Source organism: Mizuhopecten yessoensis, unplaced genomic scaffold (assembly GCF_002113885.1).
Source record: "Mizuhopecten yessoensis strain PY_sf001 unplaced genomic scaffold, ASM211388v2 scaffold10831, whole genome shotgun sequence".
Lineage (NCBI taxonomy): Eukaryota > Metazoa > Mollusca > Bivalvia > Pectinida > Pectinidae > Mizuhopecten > Mizuhopecten yessoensis.
This window is the reverse complement of record NW_018408743.1, coordinates 525,154-551,084: the sequence shown is the minus strand read 5'-3', so window position 1 is coordinate 551,084 and position 25,931 is coordinate 525,154. Positions and strand designations below refer to the sequence as shown.

The following is a 25,931-nucleotide window of genomic DNA, read 5'->3' as shown; positions in this document are numbered from 1 at the left end:
TCTTCTAGAAATCCTACCAGGTATTCTCACCGGTCAAGTTGTTTACTGTAAACAGTGATCAGTAAACAGGAAAGTTTGTATCAATATGTTTAGCCCAGGCATGAAGACCACCACGGATGTCTTTAATATCCAAATCCGAGTCTTTAAAACATTTGAGAAGTGTTTCCACTGCGATTTGTGAGTCGTTACCACGGCGACATACAACAACCACTGAAGGTTTCTCCTCTGATATTGTAAGTCGTCTTTGTATTGTGGCAATGCTCTCCTCCTGCCCAATCCTATTTATAGGTATATCTGAGGTCAGAATCAAGGAATTAAATGTTTGGACACTCTAGAGCAATTTGTACTTGTATAAAAATATGGTTATACATATACAATTGTATAAAACATTAAACCTTACAGGAAACTTTGATACTTTAAACGACTGGTGGTTTCTAAAGGTAACCTTTTGGTCTTCATATTTAACCATTTTTGGTAACCAATTACCAGGCATGATTCAAGTCTCAATTGTAACTACAGGTGACCCCTTGGTGTCTAGATAACTACACACTTGTACATGTACATGTACCAACCTATTCCATTGTACCGTTGGTGAATGCTGTGTCCCTAAGTAACCAAAGATGACTAGTCTAAGGGTGTCTGTGGGTAACCAATGGTGACTACTGTATCCCTAAATAGCCAATTGTGACAAGTTTCCTAGTAACTGTGTGTAACCAATGGTGATAACTGCTGTCTTTGGTGACTCTTGTATAGAAGGAAACTTGCACCTTGTCAAACTTTCCTCCTTTACTAATGTACAACCCATATTGACCTGGTGTTAATTTCACCCGTTCAATGTATTACGATGCCTAAATATGCTGTGAACTGATATTCACTTTCCTGATATATTCACCCTGACACACACGAATATTGGTGACTCTGTATACCTCCACACATCAGTATACAAGTACTACCCACACCTGACACACACAAATATTGGTGACTCTGTATACCTCCACACATCAGTATACAAGTACTACCCACGCCTGACACACACAAATATTGGTGACTCTGTATACCTCCACCCATCAGTATACAAGTACCACCCATACCTGACACACACGAATATTGGTGACTCTGTATCCCTCCACACATCAGTATACAACTACCACCCACGCCTGACACACAAAAACATTGCTGACACTGTATACCTCCACACATCAGTATACAACTACCACCCACGCCTGACACACACAGATATTGCTGACTCTGTACACCTCCACACATCAGTATACAAGTACCACCCATACCTGACACACACGAATATTGGTGACTCTGTATACCTCCACACATCAGTATACAACTACCACCCACACCTGACACACTCAAATATTGGTGACTCTGTACACCTCCACACATCAGTATACAAGTACCACCCATACCTGACACACACGAATATTGGTGACTCTGTATCCCTCCACACATCAGTATACAACTACCCCCCACACCTGACACACTCAAATATTGGTGACTCTGTATACCTCCACACATCAGTATACAACTACCACCCACACCTGACACACACAAATATTGGTGACTCTGTATAGCTCCACACATCAGTATACAACTACCACCCACGCCTGACACACAAAAACATTGCTGACACTGTATACTTCCACACATCAAGTATACAAGTACCACCCAGGCCTGACACACAAACATTGGTGGCGCTGTATACCTCCACACATCAGTATACAAGTACCACCCACGCCTGACACACAAAAACATTGCTGACACTGTATACTTCCACAATCAAGTATACAAGTACCACCCACGCCTGACACACAAACATTGGTGGCGCTGTATACCTCCACACATCAGTATTCAAGTACCACCCACACCTGACACACAAAAACATTGCTGACACTGTATACCTCCACACATCAAGTATACAAGTACCACCCACGCCTGACACACACAGATATTGCTGACTCTGGATACCTCCACACATCAAGTATACAAGTACCACCCACACCTGACACACACAGATATTGCTGACTCTGGATACCTCCACACATCAGTATACAAGTACCACCCACGCCTGACACACACAGATATTGCTGACACTGTATACCTCCACACATCAAGTATACAAGTACCACCCACGCCTGACACACACAGATATTGCTGACTCTGGATACCTCCACACATCAAGTATACAAGTACCACCCACGCCTGACACACACAGATATTGCTGACTCTGGATACCTCCACACATCAAGTATACAAGTACCACCCACACCTGACACACACAGATATTGCTGACTCTGGATACCTCCACACATCAGTATACAAGTACCACCCACGCCTGACACACACAGATATTGCTGACACTGTATACCTCCACACATCAAGTATACAAGTACCACCCACGCCTGACACACACAGATATTGCTGACTCTGGATACCTCCACACATCAAGTATACAAGTACCACCCACACCTGACACACACAGATATTGCTGACTCTGGATACCTCCACACATCAGTATACAAGTACCACCCACGCCTGACACACACAGATATTGCTGACACTGTATACCTCCACACATCAAGTATACAAGTACCACCCACGCCTGACACACACAGATATTGCTGACTCTGGATACCTCCACACATCAAGTATACAAGTACCACCCACGCCTGACACACACAGATATTGCTGACTCTGGATACCTCCACACATCAAGTATACAAGTACCACCCACACCTGACACACACAGATATTGCTGACTCTGGATACCTCCACACATCAGTATACAAGTACCACCCACGCCTGACACACACAGATATTGCTGACACTGTATACCTCCACACATCAAGTATACAAGTACCACCCACGCCTGACACACACAGATATTGCTGACTCTGGATACCTCCACACATCAAGTATACAAGTACCACCCACACCTGACACACACAGATATTGCTGACTCTGGATACCTCCACACATCAGTATACAAGTACCACCCACGCCTGACACACACAGATATTGCTGACACTGTATACCTCCACACATCAAGTATACAAGTACCACCCACGCCTGACACACACAGATATTGCTGACTCTGGATACCTCCACACATCAAGTATACAAGTACCACCCACGCCTGACACACACAGATATTGCTGACTCTGGATACCTCCACACATCAAGTATACAAGTACCACCCACACCTGACACACACAGATATTGCTGACTCTGGATACCTCCACACATCAGTATACAAGTACCACCCACGCCTGACACACACAGATATTGCTGACACTGTATACCTCCACACATCAAGTATACAAGTACCACCCACGCCTGACACACACAGATATTGCTGACTCTGGATACCTCCACACATCAAGTATACAAGTACCACCCACACCTGACACACACAGATATTGCTGACTCTGGATACCTCCACACATCAGTATACAAGTACCACCCACGCCTGACACACACAGATATTGCTGACACTGTATACCTCCACACATCAAGTATACAAGTACCACCCACGCCTGACACACACAGATATTGCTGACTCTGGATACCTCCACACATCAAGTATACAAGTACCACCCACGCCTGACACACACAGATATTGCTGACTCTGGATACCTCCACACATCAAGTATACAAGTACCACCCACACCTGACACACACAGATATTGCTGACTCTGGATACCTCCACACATCAGTATACAAGTACCACCCACGCCTGACACACACAGATATTGCTGACACTGTATACCTCCACACATCAAGTATACAAGTACCACCCACGCCTGACACACACAGATATTGCTGACTCTGGATACCTCCACACATCAAGTATACAAGTACCACCCACGCCTGACACACACAGATATTGCTGACTCTGGATACCTCCACACATCAAGTATACAAGTACCACCCACGCCTGACACACACAGATATTGCTGACTCTGGATACCTCCACACATCAAGTATACAAGTACCACCCACACCTGACACACACAGATATTGCTGACTCTGGATACCTCCACACATCAGTATACAAGTACCACCCACGCCTGACACACACAGATATTGCTGACACTGTATACCTCCACACATCAAGTATACAAGTACCACCCACGCCTGACACACACAGATATTGCTGACTCTGGATACCTCCACACATCAAGTATACAAGTACCACCCACACCTGACACACACAGATATTGCTGACTCTGGATACCTCCACACATCAGTATACAAGTACCACCCACGCCTGACACACACAGATATTGCTGACACTGTATACCTCCACACATCAAGTATACAAGTACCACCCACGCCTGACACACACAGATATTGCTGACTCTGGATACCTCCACACATCAAGTATACAAGTACCACCCACGCCTGACACACACAGATATTGCTGACTCTGGATACCTCCACACATCAAGTATACAAGTACCACCCACACCTGACACACACAGATATTGCTGACTCTGGATACCTCCACACATCAGTATACAAGTACCACCCACGCCTGACACACACAGATATTGCTGACACTGTATACCTCCACACATCAAGTATACAAGTACCACCCACGCCTGACACACACAGATATTGCTGACTCTGGATACCTCCACACATCAAGTATACAAGTACCACCCACGCCTGACACACACAGATATTGCTGACTCTGGATACCTCCACACATCAAGTATACAAGTACCACCCACGCCTGACACACACAGATATTGCTGACTCTGGATACCTCCACACATCAAGTATACAAGTACCACCCACACCTGACACACACAGATATTGCTGACTCTGGATACCTCCACACATCAGTATACAAGTACCACCCACGCCTGACACACACAGATATTGCTGACACTGTATACCTCCACACATCAAGTATACAAGTACCACCCACGCCTGACACACACAGATATTGCTGACTCTGGATACCTCCACACATCAAGTATACAAGTACCACCCACACCTGACACACACAGATATTGCTGACTCTGGATACCTCCACACATCAGTATACAAGTACCACCCACGCCTGACACACACAGATATTGCTGACACTGTATACCTCCACACATCAAGTATACAAGTACCACCCACGCCTGACACACACAGATATTGCTGACTCTGGATACCTCCACACATCAAGTATACAAGTACCACCCACGCCTGACACACACAGATATTGCTGACTCTGGATACCTCCACACATCAAGTATACAAGTACCACCCACGCCTGACACACACAGATATTGCTGACTCTGGATACCTCCACACATCAAGTATACAAGTACCACCCACGCCTGACACACACAGATATTGCTGACTCTGGATACCTCCACACATCAAGTATACAAGTACCACCCACACCTGACACACACAGATATTGCTGACTCTGGATACCTCCACACATCAGTATACAAGTACCACCCACGCCTGACACACACAGATATTGCTGACACTGTATACCTCCACACATCAAGTATACAAGTACCACCCACGCCTGACACACACAGATATTGCTGACTCTGGATACCTCCACACATCAAGTATACAAGTACCACCCACGCCTGACACACACAGATATTGCTGACTCTGGATACCTCCACACATCAAGTATACAAGTACCACCCACGCCTGACACACACAGATATTGCTGACTCTGGATACCTCCACACATCAAGTATACAAGTACCACCCACGCCTGACACACACAGATATTGCTGACTCTGGATACCTCCACACATCAAGTATACAAGTACCACCCACGCCTGACACACACAGATATTGCTGACTCTGGATACCTCCACACATCAAGTATACAAGTACCACCCACACCTGACACACACAGATATTGCTGACTCTGGATACCTCCACACATCAGTATACAAGTACCACCCACGCCTGACACACACAGATATTGCTGACACTGTATACCTCCACACATCAAGTATACAAGTACCACCCACGCCTGACACACACAGATATTGCTGACTCTGGATACCTCCACACATCAAGTATACAAGTACCACCCACGCCTGACACACACAGATATTGCTGACTCTGGATACCTCCACACATCAAGTATACAAGTACCACCCACGCCTGACACACACAGATATTGCTGACTCTGGATACCTCCACACATCAAGTATACAAGTACCACCCACACCTGACACACACAGATATTGCTGACTCTGGATACCTCCACACATCAGTATACAAGTACCACCCACGCCTGACACACACAGATATTGCTGACACTGTATACCTCCACACATCAAGTATACAAGTACCACCCACGCCTGACACACACAGATATTGCTGACTCTGGATACCTCCACACATCAAGTATACAAGTACCACCCACACCTGACACACACAGATATTGCTGACTCTGGATACCTCCACACATCAGTATACAAGTACCACCCACGCCTGACACACACAGATATTGCTGACACTGTATACCTCCACACATCAAGTATACAAGTACCACCCACGCCTGACACACACAGATATTGCTGACTCTGGATACCTCCACACATCAAGTATACAAGTACCACCCACGCCTGACACACACAGATATTGCTGACTCTGGATACCTCCACACATCAAGTATACAAGTACCACCCACACCTGACACACACAGATATTGCTGACTCTGGATACCTCCACACATCAGTATACAAGTACCACCCACGCCTGACACACACAGATATTGCTGACACTGTATACCTCCACACATCAAGTATACAAGTACCACCCACGCCTGACACACACAGATATTGCTGACTCTGGATACCTCCACACATCAAGTATACAAGTACCACCCACGCCTGACACACACAGATATTGCTGACTCTGGATACCTCCACACATCAAGTATACAAGTACCACCCACGCCTGACACACACAGATATTGCTGACTCTGGATACCTCCACACATCAAGTATACAAGTACCACCCACGCCTGACACACACAGATATTGCTGACTCTGGATACCTCCACACATCAAGTATACAAGTACCACCCACGCCTGACACACACAGATATTGCTGACTCTGGATACCTCCACACATCAAGTATACAAGTACCACCCACGCCTGACACACACAGATATTGCTGACTCTGGATACCTCCACACATCAAGTATACAAGTACCACCCACACCTGACACACACAGATATTGCTGACTCTGGATACCTCCACACATCAGTATACAAGTACCACCCACGCCTGACACACACAGATATTGCTGACACTGTATACCTCCACACATCAAGTATACAAGTACCACCCACGCCTGACACACACAGATATTGCTGACTCTGGATACCTCCACACATCAAGTATACAAGTACCACCCACACCTGACACACACAGATATTGCTGACTCTGGATACCTCCACACATCAGTATACAAGTACCACCCACGCCTGACACACACAGATATTGCTGACACTGTATACCTCCACACATCAAGTATACAAGTACCACCCACGCCTGACACACACAGATATTGCTGACTCTGGATACCTCCACACATCAAGTATACAAGTACCACCCACGCCTGACACACACAGATATTGCTGACTCTGGATACCTCCACACATCAGTATACAAGTACCACCCATGCCTGACACACACAGATATTGCTGACTCTGTATACCTCCACACATCAAGTATACAAGTACCACCCACGCCTGACACACACAGATATTGCTGACTCTGGATACCTCCACACATCAGTATACAAGTACCACCCATGCCTGACACACACAGATATTGCTGACTCTGGATACCTCCACACATCAAGTATACAAGTACCACCCACGCCTGACACACACAGATATTGCTGACTCTGGATACCTCCACACATCAAGTATATAAGTACTACCCATGCCTGACACACGCAGATATTGCTGACACTCTATACCTCAACACATCAAGTATACAAGTACCACCCACGCCTGACACACGCAGATATTGCTGACACTCTATACCTCCACACATCAAGTATACAAGTACCACCCACGCCTGACACACAAAAACATTGCTGACACTGTTCACAAGAACAAACCACGCATGGCACACACAAATATCGGTGACTTTGCTCACCTCAATCTCTCTTCAAGCGCTGGAATCTTTCCTTATTGATTTTTCTTGGTAATCAAATTCACGTCAAGTACCATAAAACCTGATCGGTATAAAATGTGCGAGTCAGCATCAGTTCTTGGGATGAAATACTGCACTATCTGTGATGTTTTGTGTGTAAAACCCTGACATTTAGGTAGATAAGTGCATGTCAATCGTTTTACAACTCTTTTAACCAGTAGTCGTCACATTACCATCACTTTATAGTTACAAAATCACTTAGAACTATCAATTATGTTAAGAATGTCTTCACAGCACAGAAAATCAATACCAATGTACTTGTACGTATACATAGTGCATGTAGCTGTTATTCTTTCTGTAGCTATAATAAAATATGTCTGTACTTGTAATATTTGAAATAAAACAGTTATCTGTGATTGTCTAATCCAAGATAATTCCAAAGAAGTTAAGGGGGAACCTTGATGAAATATTGATAAATATAATTCTCTGACAAAAGGCTGCATGCACGTGTAGAAACCTTGGCTCATTTCAAACAAATTTCATGTGCACATGTACTGATACAAGTACACAATTTTAATGGTCTTAGGTGACATAAGAGGTAAAGAGAAGGTGATGAGACATGTACACAAATATCCCTAATTGTTTAATTAACTATGGCTTATTAGTGGGTCTATCGCCTACCGTTTAAAAATACATGAAATGTAGCAAAAAAGTTTATCTGATAATCACCAAAATCTATACACCATCATGTCTTAATTAGGTTTTTATCATTTTGTTAAATTTGTGGAACAATTTTCATCCACAAAATTTTACATAGCTCTTGTCTCTCACTATTTTTTTTACAAATATTTCATGCATATGGTACACATCTTCTAAGGAACACTTAAGTGGAGGAAACTAAAGGAATTTGTTGATTCACCTGAATTTGAAAGATAATATACTCAGCTATTTAATGCATTGTATTTCGCAGTTAAGACCGAGGCCATGCTATCCTTCACCTCAAAATGACTGCTGCCTTATCTGGCATGCGATATATATTGACAAACAAAGAGTATATGGAGATTATCAGAGAAGGATACTGATAGGCTGATGAGGTAACCGACAGATGTCCATTTCCACTTCCGTTCTGACATCCACCAGGATGTGATTAGAACCCGTCTCTAGCATCTTGTTGTACTCCTGTCAATTAGAAATCAATAACATCACTCAAGTAAGCCAAACTGTATATCTCAATCTAGATACTGGTCACAGTACAGAGACATAATGCTTTAACTGGAATTGGAGATTTTCCTTGTAAAACCAATTTTAATATGAAATGCATGTATTAATTAAGTGAAAACAGTTTATCTTCATATCCAGTTGAACAAAAATTGGTCAATAAACACCTTTTTCCTGGTCTATCAATTAATTTAATTAAGGGAAAATGACAGGCCTGCTTTATCCAACTTCATGATCATTAGAAGCAAATAAATGGAGATCCTGCGAAATTGGGAGCTTCATTGAGTTGACAGAAATACTTCTGCCTTTCCTTATGTTATAATTGTTGTTAAATAAACATGAAAAGAAAATTTGCAATGGTCAAAATAGCTTTTCTTGTGTCCATATAGCCACATATTCACCCATCTAAAGCCAAGAGTTGATAAATAGTAATTCTGATTGCGACTTGCTTCATGTATCTGAAATTCTAGACATGATTTTGATGTCCAAATATATAGACCCACATCTACAGGATTCCATCACAAACACTGCCAATCTCAGAAAATCAATGAAGGTAGGCGCACCACAACATCAATTGTACTGACCCCAGGATCCTCGACATTCACGGCCATTTTTAGGCTTTGCTTAAAGAATGACTTGAGATGATAATCAGGGCCCTCTTGTTCAAAATATGATTAGCTTAATCGGTGGTTAGCGCAAATGTTATTTTTTGTGTATCTTCAAACCACATCTATTAACAGAGTTTAAACTTTACACTTATCAATATTTAAGTAGAGTAAGATTACATGCAAAATTACAAGTTTTTACCCTGTATATTGATCAAATTATTAGAGGTTTTAAAATGTCCTTATAAAGAGGGATTATGATAATCACCTTTTGAAAAGCTGAGCCCAGATCTCAGACATTTACCACTGATGTGACAGCATAAAAACCCAAAACAACTGAAAACTGCCTCAAGTCTTCATGGTCTTTGATATTCAACAATTTACAGTGAAATCTCCTTAATCTTGTGAAACTGAACATTAAGTAATCTGGATTAGTTCAAATCTGGACTAATTAATGCACATTTTTAATATGGTCTTGTTAATGAAAACTGGCTAAATCCAGACTCAGTAAAATATGTTTTCTTCAAGCTTAACACAGATTCATGTCTATGGTAGTGAACATTTTCGACATCCACTATGAAATTACAGGTTGAGCGAGTAGCATTTATTAAAAGTCTTCCTGTGGGCTAGTACTCCAAATCGTTGAGAAAAATGAGCATCCCCACTAAGTTTTACTGCCCTTAGTGTTTACGTTGTTTCTAATCAGTATTATCACTCTTTTCTTCCTTGACAGTCAATCCTGAACACCATGGCCCATGCTTGAGCATGGATTTTATGCTCAAGTCTAACTTCTTGTTTCCGTTATAGATTAATAATAAAATCTGATTTTGTCGATGATTTGGAAAAACATTGAAGAGACTACTGTTACAGGAATTCTGGTTTGAGCATAGAAACCATGCTTGAGCATGAGAAGGGTTTCATGACTACGGCCTGATAGAACCCATGCTAGAGCATGAGAAGGGTTTCATGACTAAGGGCCTGATAGATCCCATGCTTGAGCATGAGGAGTGTTTCATGACTACGGCTTGATAGAACCCATGCTTGAGCATGAGACGGGTTTCATGACTAAGGGCCTGATAGAACCCATGCTTGAGCATGAGAATGGTTTCATGACTACGGGCCTGATAGATCCCATGCTTGAGCATGAGGAGTGTTTCATGACTACGGCTTGATAGAACCCATGCTTGAGCATGAGACGGGTTTCATGACTAAGGGCCTGATAGATCCCATGCTTGAGCATGAGGAGTGTTTCATGACTACGGCTTGATAGAACCCATGCTTGAGCATGAGAATGGTTTCATGACTACGGGTCTGATAGTAACCATGCTTGAGCATGAGGAGGGTTTCATGACTACGGGCCTGATAGAACCCGTGCTTGAGCATGAGAAGGGTTTCATGGCTAAGGGCCTGATAGAACCCATGCTTAAGCATGAGAAGGGTTTCATGACTACGGCCTGATTGAACCCATGCTTGAGCATGAGGAGGGTTTCATGACTACGGCTTGATAGAACCCATGCTTGAGCATGAGACGGGTTTCATGACTAAGGGCCTGATAGAACCCATGCTTAAGCATGAGAAGGGTTTCATGACTACGGGCTTGATAGAACACATGCTTGAGCATGAGAAGGGTTTCATGGCTAAGGGCCTGATAGAACCCATGCTTAAGCATGAGAAGGGTTTCATGACTACGGCCTGATAGAACCCATGCTTGAGCATGAGAAGGGTTTCATGACTACGGGCCTGATCGTAAAAGGGCTTTCCCTCCTTCAAGTGTATTTCCAGAATATATCAAGTGTCAATGCAGTTTTCGTGGAAAAGATGTTCTAGCTCCACTTTCTTGTTGGATACCCTAACAATGATGTTGAAACTGGTGCTTAATCTTTGGCTTTTCTGTTCTTTTAGCCAGTGGCTTTCCTTCCTGATGTCCCCTAGTTCTGAAGGAGGAGATAAAGGGCCCTGCAGTAATTGTATGTGGATCTCTTTGCCCTGTGCTGAACCTGCCTAGTGAACCCTCATTAACAGGCACCATTTCTATTAATCCTGTCTCCAAACATCACAGTGGCATTTGATGCAATGTGTCATGGTCTGTTGATAATACCTTGTACAGCTTTAACTTCAGAACTTGGGTTTCTGTCAAGGAGCTTATCCCTAGTGGTACCCCCCTTAGCACAACAACCTTGGAACCATTCAGTTATATAATTTTGTGTCAAATCATCCCAGTTTTATTTTTGCAGCACACAATATGTATTATGGCTCCATTAAAAAAACACATTCGTGCCAGGTGAGCTAAAAAAGTCTGCTTTAATTATTATGCAGAAAAAGAAAAGGATCTATCTCAAACAATCAGTTTGATAAATATGTGTATGATTATATCATTTATAATTGTATCATTTATTAAAATATCTTTGTTAGAATTTGTACTTAGGACATCAAACAAATGCCACAAAAATTAAAAAAAAAAATATAGAGTAAATTTAGCTTAAACTCCTTATTTCACAAGTAAAAAAATATGTTTTTCCTTTTATTGTTTATTGCAGGCAGGACAATGGGTCCTGTTCTGATTTCTACAACATTGTATGCCATCGTAACATGTCTTGTTGTCATCAATGTTAGGATGTTGTAACTTAGTATGATAATGGTCATGTATACTAGGTTACACTAATATAGCTAGCTATACATGGATTGTTTCCTGTTTTTCCCGGAAGTGAAGATGCTTAGCTTAATGGGAAAACTACTCTTGATAATTGCACTGTCGAACCGGTCCATTGAATATTCCTTTTAACACAACAAAATATACATTAAACAATCATGCAGATATATAGAGAAAACTTACATGTACTGTGATTCTGTGTGCAGGGTCTAACACCTTCAAACACTTGTCCTGTTCAAAGTAGAGAGTGACATGTAAGTAAGTAGGAACATAACCAGCAGTGTCGACAGTCTGGTGGGTTACTGCTACAGAAACATTACTTACATTTAGTCCAACACTTCTCATGCAGTACAACAAATATCAAATTTAACTAAATTAATAAGTAATATTTTTCTGAAAGCTGAAATGTACAGATACACACTCTACAATATTATATAATAAGTTTAGGAGATAATGTGACATAGTTCGTAAGTTGTTGAAGGGACAAACATTTCAGGTAATGTATATCACTCAAACTCATTTAACTGGTGCATGCATCTATTCAATTAAGTTGTGTATATAAATAAATCACACAGATATTGAAGAATAACATAAGATATCATAAAAGATCAAATGTATTTCTATAGTGCTCGAAACAGCAATTTTGTTATTTTTATAAAAATCAATTTGTTGAGAAATATGATCCAAGTCCACAAATGCTACAACATACATCTTTGACATTTAAATTGATCTGCTCATTTCCAGTTTAAAGACCAGTTTGAAAAGAGTTTGATATTTTTTAAGATTTAAGTTTCTGTGATACTTTTATCATTTCAGCTTCTTGGTTTGCTCTGCATGAAAATCGTCAATGTGTTAGAAATTGTTCTTCAAATCAGTCACTTTTATGAGAATTGCCAAAAAATGTAAATAACAAAAGATGTTGATACTCATGAAAACTTATCTGGATACATCTAGCATTATACCATTTAAAGTTGTAATGGGCATTCTTAGCACATTTCTTGTGATCTCCGTTTGTTTCTTCAAAATTGATCCTCTCAACTGCACTAGGTTACCCCTCCCCATTCCTAAATGGTTGAATCAGGATCATTCTTACAAGAAAGTGAAGTAATAATCCAACCATTTAAATGAAGATGTACATATACCAATTAATGGAATTCCCTCAACAAAGTACATGTCTCAAATTCTTTAATATACCTTGTCATCCGCCCTGGCCCCACAAAACTGTTCATAGTCGATCAACTGTGTTATCGAAGGTTGGGTGCCACACAATGGACATGAAGGTTGTCTCCCCCTGAGCTTTATCCTTCTAAATGTACCATCCAGGCCGTCAAACATAAGCATCACTTGTGAGAATGAAGCTTGGTTTTGTCAAGGCAAAGTTATCGCATAATTACAGTGTATACAAATAAACCATGGAATACTAGGAAATATCAATCACAGTTTTAACTTGTGCCCTTGTCGCTTTCCATAATGAGGGTGGTAACTTACAAGGATGACCAATATATCATTTAAAGCTAATACTAAGAAGTTCTACTGGGAAGGGCAAAATTAACACTAGAATTCTATTGGTGACGGGTAAACTTTCCTTGTTAGTTACCACTAGTATACAATGTTCAACAGAATCTCTGAAATTGTAGCCAGTTGATTATATTTCCAAGTAAAGTCAAGAGATCGATGTTGTCTGCACATTATCATTGTCATTACCATTGTGTGTTACGTTAGTTTTACATCACACACAACAACATCATTGACTAAGTAACCACTAACATCATCAATATAACGGTAAGTAAGGAAGTAAGTTGATTAAAACAAATAACATCAAAGTGAGACTGGATATTTTGGCACTACATACGTATGTGTACCATATTAAAACACTTAAAACCTAAATGATTTTTGTAACTTTCATTTGTACTCTGCATAAACATTTGATGGTAATCAGGACTAGAGGGTGCTAAGCTTTGGTTACTCAGAGATGTAATTCCAGAAAACTCAAAAGGAGTAGATTTCACATGTGGCATACAATTAGAACTCCCAGGAATGAATTGGCAAAAGTAAATCTTTCATGAATGTAAGCCATCAGTCACATGTATTACAACACTACACTGAAGACAAAGGATACGCCCAATACCAGCGGCTATTTTGATAGCCTCCAAGGCCTGTAAACAGCCAATAGTCCCAGGCACTACAATGCAAAGTAAAACGGATGAACAATTTATTTACTATTTTGATTCTTTTTTTAGTCTCATTGAGCAGGTTCAAACATTTATTAGTGTGTGAAACAATATAAGATTTTTACTATAAAGTACTAGAAATCAGTTTAAATTATTCAAAAATAAAAACAATTACTCTTTAATTTTAAAAGATCAAAATAGACTTGTATCTACACTTTAGGTTACTAGATTAAGAAAAATGTTGAATTGATACACAAAACGTTCCCTCTTACCGACTCCCAGGACCCCCCCATCAGAACAGTTAGTGACAGTCTCTGGAGGCGGAGGTTTGGGGTATAGACATCTGTAGCAGGGACCGCCGTCGTAGTTGTACACTGTAAGCTGATTAACAACAGACAATGTATCGAATCCTCTATAGATCATCACAAGGGTGTGTTGTACCAAACAGATTGTGTTCAATTGATCAATAAGTTAGACACTATAGTTCACAGTTAAAACAATTATGAATCAATTAATAAAGTTATTTACTTCAAAAACTTGACTGAAGACAGAAACAATCTCCTGCATGTTTGGGTGTAAACAGGTTGGAATAGGCCTGCTGTATCCAAATACATGTACTAAGCACATGTCCTAAAACGTCATGTTAGGTGGAACACTTTATCTCTCTTTCTATTCTTTTCACTCTTCTTTGATTCTAATCTCCTCCCTTCAATGTTGATAACAACCATTTTCTACCTAGTATTTACTGGTTTAGGACATATATATATAGCAGAATGCCTAAGATTAAGATGTTTTTATATTGTTATAATCACTACATATGTATTTAATGTAAGGGCTTTCGCAGGAGAGATATCTGATGCTTAGGGCTTTTCCAGAAAGAGATATCTGATGCTTAGGGCTTTTCCAGAAAGAGATATTTGATGCTTAGGACTTTCCCAGAAAGAGATATCTGATGCTTAGGACTTTCCCAGAAAGAGATATCTGATGTGTAGGGCTTTTCCAGAAAGAGATATATGATGCTTAGAACTTTCCCAGAAAGAGATATCTGATGCTTAGGACTTTCCCAGAAAGAAATATCTGATGCTTAGGACTTTCCCAGAAAGAAATATCTGATGCTTAGGACTTTCCCAGAAAGAGATATCTGATGTGTAGGTCTTTTCCAGAAAGAGATATCTGATGTGCAGGGCTTTTCCAGAAAGAGATATCTGATGCTTAGAACTTTCCCAGAAAGAGATATCTGATGTGTCGGGCTTTTCCAGAAAGAGATATCTGATGTGCAGGGCTTTTCCAGAAAGAGATATCTGATGTGTAGGGCTTTTCCAGAAAGAGATATCTGATGCTTAGAACTTTCCCAGAAAGAGATATCTGGTGCCTCAGATTTTTCCAGAAAAAGACATCTGCTAACGGGAAGGCCCTTTTATGTGACCTCACTCATTATTATGGTAATGCCCTGCTCTGTGGTATATCTGACAAACTAACTAGTCGTCTGCAGAGGGTTCAGAACACTGCAGCACGACTAGTTACTCGTACTCAAAAGAGAGAGCACATCACACCTGCGCTTTATTCGTTGCATTGGTTACCTGTACGATACAGGTCGCAGTACAAAATTCTGGTATACACATACAAGGCACTGAATGGAACGGCTCCTCAGTACCTACAGGAACTTGTTACCCTGTATCAGCCGTCAAGATCACTGCGGTCGGAGTCAGAATCTTTGCTGTGTGTCCCAAAATCTCGTACTGTGACCTACGGAAACAGATGCTTTGGGAGGGTTTCGGCTACGTTGTGGAATAGCTTACCATCTGCTATTAGGAAGTCGAATACCCTGGCCAAGTTCAAGAGGGACATAAAAACTCACCTCTTCACGTCTGCATTTTAGAATCTTTTCAAAGACATCATGTAAATACCACCCTTTTATTTGTTCAATTATGTGCATAATGCTTGTTAAATGTATGAAAGTGATTGCAAGCCATTGTTGTTTGTTTTCACAATTATAGCCATTACTATTATCCATATGTTGTAAAGCGCCTTAGAGTAATTTTACAAATTATATAGGGCGCTATATAAATGCTGTATATTATTATTATTATTATATATTGTGACCCCTTCACTCATATACTATCAATTGTAAGTGACAGTTGGTCTTTATAGGCAGGCAATGTTGAGACACTTGATCTTTTATACAGGCAATCTAGCTAGTACTTCATAACAAGAACAAGCAATGACTTACTTGTCCCTCAAACCTGAGAGCACTGCCCGAGACGAGTGGCTTGTTGGCTAGGATACAGGCATCATTGAGGAGATACCTGGTGGCTACATTATCTGTGGCATCCAGCACAATATCATATCTAAGGCAATTAATGAAGGGAAAATCCAAGATGTTTGGTAATATGCCAATCCAAAACTCAAAACAAAATCTTCTAACTCAGCTTGTCTTTAAACAGTGATTCTTGTCGCTGCTTTTTAGTAGAACTGTTTAAACTTGATTTTGCACTACATCATGTGCAGGGTTGCAACAAATCTGAATTCAGAATAAGATTATCAGTGAAATACTGGAAGAATACTGAATAAGACATTTTGAAGGAGAATATGTGTCTCAGATGCTCAATTATCTGATTATTGCTATGGATATTGAGTAGAATATGGCAATTTTAAATGAACTTTCATAACATCCCTTTGGTTACCTTGTTTCAGAACTTTCTACATTTTTAAAGAGGGGCTTTATACAATCAATGAATAGTGTAGCTACTAAAATGACACATTAAGCATTTGGAAGTATCCAAGTGGTCCTGGAGATTGACTCTTGTATAACTTAATATCCACTTTAAACCTTAACTGCTGTTAAATAATTTGTAGACCTGACAGCCAGTACGTTATACAAGGATACTGTTTTATAAGTTGTAAGGCGTTAGAACTGTTTAGCTGCAGGTGGTAAGGAATACATTCCACATGTGAATTTAAGCTGAAAGGTAACCAGAAATACAATTAATTTAGCTAATAGATTAAAAATAAATACATGATCATATGAACCATATTTAATCAAGGACTAGGAATAATGATGATTAAACTGTTTGTGGCACGCAGAACCATGTGTTTTATGTTTATTACATTTTTGCAAGTGAAGTATTGAACTCTAGCTATCAACCTGATAATAACAATATCTTTCACAATGTGACAGATATCAAAAGTGATATAAAAAATATCACTTTTGGAATTGACCAATCAGAATGGTACTTTATATTCACTTCATTCAAAGCTACAGATTTTCAGTTCAGATACAAATGAAGCAAAAGGTCAAATAAATCGTTTGTTTTGGTACATCTTTGCTATGAATTAAAGGAGACAGAAGTAGGCCTCAGACATTCAGACGGTAAACAGATGTTTTCAAGTACATATATGTGTAAGTAGGCTAAAATTGCTCACCTTTTACAAGCATGTGCTGCTGAGGCTGATTTGGTGACACCAACTTTAGCCTCTGTGTGTAGGATCTGTCTGTGGAGGTTAGTCAACTCTACCTCATCATAGTCCACCAACCCTATCCTCCCTGAAAACATTTCAAAAGGGTTTGAAAAGAATGGCCGGTTGTTCACATTATCTTTTGTTTAATTTGTGACAATTTTTTAAATCGTGTAAATTGTTCATGATTTTTTTCAAAACAAGGGGTACACCCGGTCTAAAGGAAGGTAATACATTGATTTATTGAGCAAAAACGAAATTAAATTTACTGACAGTTGGAAAACTAATAACAGTGACATATACCTTTGCTCATAGTGCAATAACCAAGTAAAGCTCTCTGATTTACCTAAACACCAATTCTACCATTCTACAGGTTTCAAGTGTTTGAATATTCAACATCATGGGAATTTTCGTATTTTATCTATATACTCTGCCTATAAACTGCTTTAAAAGCCAGGTATTTTTTTCAGCATTAAATGCTTTCATTGCTTAAACTGATTTTCATGTACATTAAAACCTGTGTACTATTAATCCCAGCAGATATTATAGACAAGTTAAAAAGAGATAATTTGAAATTATTCTTTACCAGGTGACACAAATATGACTTCTTTACTAGAATAAATTTTCAATTTTGTATGTGTACTAAGCATGTTTAAGAATTCACTGTTAAATTGAGCAGTAAAAGTATAATTGGTGAAGACCCACCAATGTTACTGACCTATTCCAGCTGCGGCTAGGTAAATACTGGATGGACATCCCAGTCCACCAGCACCAACAACCAACACAGACGCTGAGCTGATTGACAACTGACCTGCAAAATATTACACAATGTTAGGGCTAGACAATAAGGGTACATATCCAACTGGAACAGTGATTCTAAAATCTACTGGCCCGTTAGACCACTCAATATCTAATATTACTTGTCATGTTGAATAATTTTGAGTTTGCAGTATTTGCATAAGGACTAGTGAAATTGGAAACTACTTGTCCCACTGACTGAAACAGTGCTTCTAAAATCTACTACTTGTCATGTTGTGCAGTATTTACCGACCCGACTGACCACTCAATATTTAATATTTCTTGTCATTTTGAATAATTTTGGGTTTGCAGAATTTGCATAAGGACTAGTGAAATTGGAAACTACTTGTCCGACTGACTAGTAGTTTTTCAAATTAGTTTTTAGCCTTGATTTAATGTGGTTAATAACTTGGTTTATCATATTTTTACCTTTGACACCTATTTCAGGTAAGATGAGTTGTCGACTGTAACGTGATATCTCTGCATTATTCAGCTTCTCCCTTACTGCAGGTCGATCATCACTTTGTACAAAAATGTCTTTCTCTTCAACAACGGCAGGTGTCTAAATATGAAAATAATATAAAATCAAGTTATGCACAGTTCAATTTTTTCAACTTAGTTTTGTATTTAGTTTTGTATTTATAGTAAATTGCAAGCATCTCTTCTCACATTTCATCTAGATGCTTAACTTTTGGTAAGATATTCATAGATTCTGACAGAAAGCTGTCTTTTTTTCTCTAGATCTAACAGGGTAATTTAATTACAGTTGATCTAAATCTCAAAAGTAAAACAGTCTAATATTAACCTAATTACTTAAACAGGTATCTTAGTCTGAACAAATAGCAACTTTGGAAAACTTTGTTATCCAACTTTATTAGCAGGTATGTTTGTATACATCATTCACAATTACATTTTTTGCCCCCTACCCGAAATACCCTATATATACTGGTACTCTTTCATCTGCCCGTTATAAGCAACTTGCATGCACTGCAATATTTGGGATCTATATATTTCTCTCTACTTCTAACTACCTTTTTTTCCTAGTGCCTTGCTTGGCGACACTTCACTTTTGGCTTTAATGTTGAATGTTCACCCAGGTGAGGAAGGCAATGGACATACCAAAGTCCTTAAAAATGGTATTTGTTATTCCTACTAAGCATTCAGCAATAAGGAAAATAGCATCAACTGGTTCACCCCTTGTCAGTATAATGTGACTGGGCAGAATGCTATGCTTGGTGCCTTTGTCATGGTATTTCTGTGAGATGGCACTATAACGTCAGCATCAGATCCACCCTAGTGTAAGGAGGCAATTACACCAACATACCCTGCCTCCAACACACATACACACATACACACATGGAGGCACTTCCTTGAATGACCTACCCTTAGCTGATGATAGGACATTAAACCCTATACGTGTACAATCAAACCCAATCCTAACATACAGGCTTCAACAGGTATTTCTTGGAACTAAAAACTAATATAAAGGCCTGTCAGGATGACCTAAGAGCAAAACATTAACAACCACTCCTACTATTGAATATGCTGGAACAATATGGGACCCCTACCAATTATTAAAGGAATGAAATTTATTTTTTCAACATTTATGAGGTCATAACACCATTGGCTTTCTGGACATATTCAACCCATTCATGGTAAATATGTCCAGAAAGCCAATGTTGTTGTGACCTTATGAATGTTGAAAAAATAGTTTCATTCCTTATATTTACTTTTTTAAGTGCTTTGAATATTCTGATGCAAGCATAAATGAAAGAAATACAGGTATTGTTTTCTATTTATACATGGGGGCAACGCAGTAGAGAGAACAGCTTGTTTTCGAGGTAAAATATAAAAAATTCTGTTGGTGGTCCTAGCAACCTGTATGACAACAAAACAAGCAAAATATAGTTACTTTTTCAAATTGAATTTGTAGAATTTATACAAGTGGTATGTTATTATCATGTACTTTACACACCTTATTTAAGCTTCAAAATCAAGTCAATCATGTTTAATACTAATTCATATTAGCATAACAAAACTACATTGAGGGCTAGCCATTCCACGGCAGATATGAACCAAGCACGCCTTGTGCTACATCAATTTTGTGTATCAATACGCAGTGATAAGGTCTCCTGTGTGATGAATGAATGTCATTTTCGTCAATGGGTCCAGAGACGTATATATACTGTCCCTGATGGGTCCAAGCATACAGAATGTAAATATATGGATATGGAAAGTACAGTGACAAGCTGCAAGATTCTCGTGAAAGACTGCAATTCCTGTGACATGACTATCTGGATGGAATGGGAATCATTAACAGTAAAAAGAGCCAAAACTAGGGTCACACTTGTATACAGGATTGTTAAGGTTTGAGTCATAACATCTCGGATGATCTGGCAGGCAGACTCAACAAAAATGGGGACATCAATCAGTAGCTGAATGAAACAGATCCTCTAAGACTTACAGTCCACAGAAATTCCTGCCTTTCCATAACCATTGTAACCTGGAAGCAGTTCAGTGTTATTCCACTCTGTCACATCATACTGACAACAGGTAAATCCGTCCTTGCTGCTCACCATTTAAAGCTGATTGTTAAGCATAGAGCAGCAAGTACCACCCATGCAATTTTAAGGCCCTTGGTTTGTCTCTGGTCTAGGGACAGAACCTGCACTTATTGACCTTCCTTGCTTGAGCGAAAGTAGTACATTTGTACTTATATTAATTAATAGCCAGCCTCCTCTGCCAACAACATGATACTATATATTTTTTACAGTTCCTTGTGAAACTGGATTAATTGAGGAGAAACGAAGAATTGTGTTGACAACAGTAAGGGCAATAAACAATTCATTATGCTGAAATAAATAAATCAAATAAATCAAAAACAATAACACAATAGTAGAGATTATCAGGTTGATGTGCTATTATTGTTGTCTGCTTCCATCTTTCTGAACCAAGTTGTGGTTAAACTCTTGTCAACATTTCTAGAGACTCCGCATAAGGGAAATATGATTGGGAAACTTATATATATTAATATATTATCTTTATCTAATGTTGGTGTACATTGTCAACAACAAACATAAGCTCAGTAGAGTTTTTATTAGGACGCCGCTAATTATAAGGGACCAATTGTTTTTTTTTGTGATGGAGGAAATTTAAACCCACATGCCATCAGAGGGATAACCTATAACCCTATCAGACATCTCTCTCTTTTTTTTCCGCCACTGCTGAGGATCAAACCGAAATTCTTGGGAGAGTGAGTGGTCTGAAGCTAATGCTTGATTGCACACAGTAGTAATGACTGTGCATGTTATTATATAATTAGTGATCACGGTTACCGAGGCACAGTCTCTTGTGTGTGTGTTGGTGACATGATGTTTTATTGCGCCATTATCACTCATTCGTGTCATCCTCTCAGAAACACCGTTATAATATGTAAAAATCATCTAGTTGTCAGAAGCAACATTTATAGGATGTTTTGGTACTTTATAATCTCAAAATATAGATGAGCACAATACGAACTTCAAAGTAAGTCAATGTGTCAAAAATCACATAAAATATCGAAACAACTGTAAGGATGTACCAAAAAGTGTTAAAACAAGTACCGAAACGACGACCGCTAAAAATAATCAACAGCAAGCAGACTTGTTACCGGTCGCGATACCGAACAGCTGAAGGATGCGTTACGTACGACGCGGATACGGTTACTGTGCACGTGGTGATGAGAAACCTTCAGAATTTCCAATGACGGTAAAATGAAGAGCAGTTACGTCATAAAACACCTTTATAGTCAGGAGCTTCTTTAGTCTTTCTATTTCATCATCCTTCTCCTTTAACAGCTTTCTCAGGTCTGAATCCTCCGTTTCCATCATTTTGGCAGATACACTTTCGTATCTTCTCGAGAGAAAAGAGTTCCATTGTTTACAATCTTGAGCACGTGGTTTAGCAGACGACGGATTTTTTACAAAACGAAAGTAGATTTTTTTTCGGCAACAACCAGTAAATTTGAATTAGTTTCTACCATTTATGACAGTAAGGAACTGTTGTTAAACGTTTTAGAGGCATAAATCAACTATCAGTGACAGAAAATCATATATTCTAGACAAGTCTGAAATAACTGACGGTCTCCTTTTTATTTAATTTAATCGGGTTGTCCCATATTTTTTTTAAAGAAGATAGTCAACTATTAGTTACAAATTAAAGACCGATTTAAAAAAAATAATCATTAATTTGTGTCTAAACTTTTGAGAAAGAAATATTTACCTGATTTTTATAGATCCTTCATATTTCTGTTAAACTTGCTGGTTCGTCTCAGAAAAAACTCTAAAAGCATTTGGCTGGTTTTGTCATTTTTATACACCGTCAAATTTGAAAGAAGCATTATGGTATGGGGTTGTCCGTCTGTCCGGCGTAAACTTTTGTTTGTCCGGCAATCTCCTCCTACATTTTTCGACCGATCTGTTTGAAACTATTTTGTATCTGAATTTATAAATGTAGATAGTGATCGATACCATGCAATCTTAATAGGATTCCGTGTAATTTGTGACTGTAAAAGGTTAGATACAAATTTTTGAAAAATAAAACTCTCAATACCTATCTTGAGTCGAAATGTCAAATTTTATTTGAACACATTAATTTCACATCACATAAATATTAAATATGCAGCAAGACAATTTCACACACATACAACTGGCATTGTTAAAAATGTAAATTAAAATGATGTAAAATGTTGTAAAACCTGTGAAAAATAAGATGCATTGAGGGCCTGTATTACTTATCTTGATATTTATGGAATCATGGGGAAAATTTTAATTTTAAGTAATATTGGAAATGAATCTCCAAGAGATGGGCCAGATACCAGAGCTAATGCTGGTAGCATGATGATGTTCTTCTCTTCATGTTCAGCTAGTACATAATATGGTTTTAAGGTGGGGATACTGACTGCTTCCATGTTAGAACTCAGGGACCAAGCCAACACAGGCAAAGTCATACCCCAAGGCCAATTGCATGATTGTAGTCTTCTCTTATACTGACCAAACATTATATAATTATAGGGTGAGGATCTTAACCATCTCTAAGTTAAGATCCAAGGACTGAATCCTGGGATTGAGGCCAAATCTTGATAGCATGATAATTGGCCAGCAATACTATATGACCAAACAACCATTTTTGGCTCTATCCCTTAGTCCCCTTTGGGGGTTAGCCCCTCCATATTTACAGTTTCAAATCATGACTACCTGAGGATGCCACCAAAAAATAATATGGTTGATATCCATCACAAATTACATAAAGTTCAAACCATATTTCCAAATAACCCTTTTCACACCCTGTCCTTTGCATGGTTGCAAACCCCATCCCCTACTGTTCTTCAGTTAATGTATATACCAGTGTCCAGGTCCTACTGTATATTGGGACAATTGTCCAACCAAAGTTTTGTTCTCCTCCTGTAAATTGCCCTTCACATAATTATCATATATATGGCATGCAGTGTGCTAAAATTTACTGTCTTGATAAATTTATCCATCTAAGGGAGTATGAAATAAGCAAAAGTTAAAATGCAGCAAATATTTCCCAGTATACGGTATTTCCAACTACATGTACGAGCAAGATTTCATGAAAACTTCCCAGACAAACTGGGTATTCAACATGCAAGTCTGAGTAAAATTACATAGCAATCACCTACGAGGTGACCAAATGTTGACCTCAAAATATACAGAGTATTTAAATGAATAACAAAGTTCAATGACATGTAGATATCACAGTACATCACTGGGTGTACCAGTTGTTATATCATCCTAGTTTAGCCAGTGCAAAATTATCACTATGGGTTATACATGTATAACTATATAACCCAAAGCTATATTTTTGCACTGGCTCGCGTTTTATTAACTTTCCTTCACCTAAGGAAATTTAAAAAATTAACATCTTCAATAAGTTTCATCAGTTTGGAAATATGTTATATCAAAGTGTTATTTTATATGCAAACAATGTACATATTAAACATGTCAACATTTCAAGACAGACTGGTCCCTTTTTCAAACTAGTCTGTAGTTAGTAATAGCTTGACAAAGGGACAAGTCAGTCTTGAAACATTGTAACATGTTTAATACATACCTGCCTTGTGTATAAAGAAGCACTTTGATATTTCGTAAACTTGGCATATTTGATTCCGTATATAATGTTGCACATTGTAGTTGTAGTTTGGTTATGGAGAAATTGAACATCGAACCAACTTCATTAACTGAATCATAAAAACTACAATGTGTATGATGACATATATATATATGGGGCAAAGAAGTAACTCCAACAGTGTGGACAAGTTTAGGTTGTCAAATTTTCGGAGCGATCTGCTCCTTTTTCAAGACACAGTGAAACAGAACAGTTACATGTACATATACATCATATTACAAGAAGATAGAATTGATATACACGTACTATAATTGAAAATATAGCTATAATATAAAACCAATAGTCCCCTCGGCTAAAGACAGCCGAAGGCAGCAATTAAGCTGACCCATACCTTTACATACAGTGTTATATGGGATTTTACCGTCTATATTACTTCTTTGACCCAGACATATATATATATATATATATATATATATATATAAGCGATTAAATTCTGAAAATGAGGTATCAAGTAAAAAAATAGATATAAAATAAAGGATTTAATCAATGATCTTAATAAAGCCCAATTATCCAACGATGAATTCCTGATTGTTACCTTGGTTTGACCTGTGACCTTCATCAACAACCTCTACATAATCTTTTGGATCTAATTACATGTTGCATGTATTTTGTATGTCCTCTATTTGGATATTCATCCACAATGTAATACTACAATACATGTTTGTACATGTATTGTACAA

The 25,931-nt window shown here is 38.9% G+C and overlaps 1 protein-coding gene across 1 annotated transcript; it reads right to left on the bottom strand.

Annotated features, from left to right (window-relative positions):
- Nucleotides 1-2: 2 nt before the first annotated feature.
- Nucleotides 3-22,948, bottom strand: LOC110462807 (adenylyltransferase and sulfurtransferase MOCS3-like). The gene is made up of 12 exons (XM_021516998.1): nt 22,845-22,948; nt 19,495-19,627; nt 18,986-19,078; nt 18,235-18,355; nt 17,699-17,773; nt 17,042-17,159; nt 15,084-15,192; nt 14,760-14,822; nt 13,835-13,998; nt 12,824-12,871; nt 9,247-9,346; nt 3-294 (listed from the first exon to the last, which is right to left on the bottom strand). The coding sequence occupies exons 1-12, from the start codon at nt 22,932-22,934 to the stop codon at nt 59-61; spliced, it is 1,350 nt and encodes a 449-aa protein (XP_021372673.1). The 5' UTR covers nt 22,935-22,948; the 3' UTR covers nt 3-58.
- Between the last annotated feature and the right edge of the window lie 2,983 nt (nt 22,949-25,931).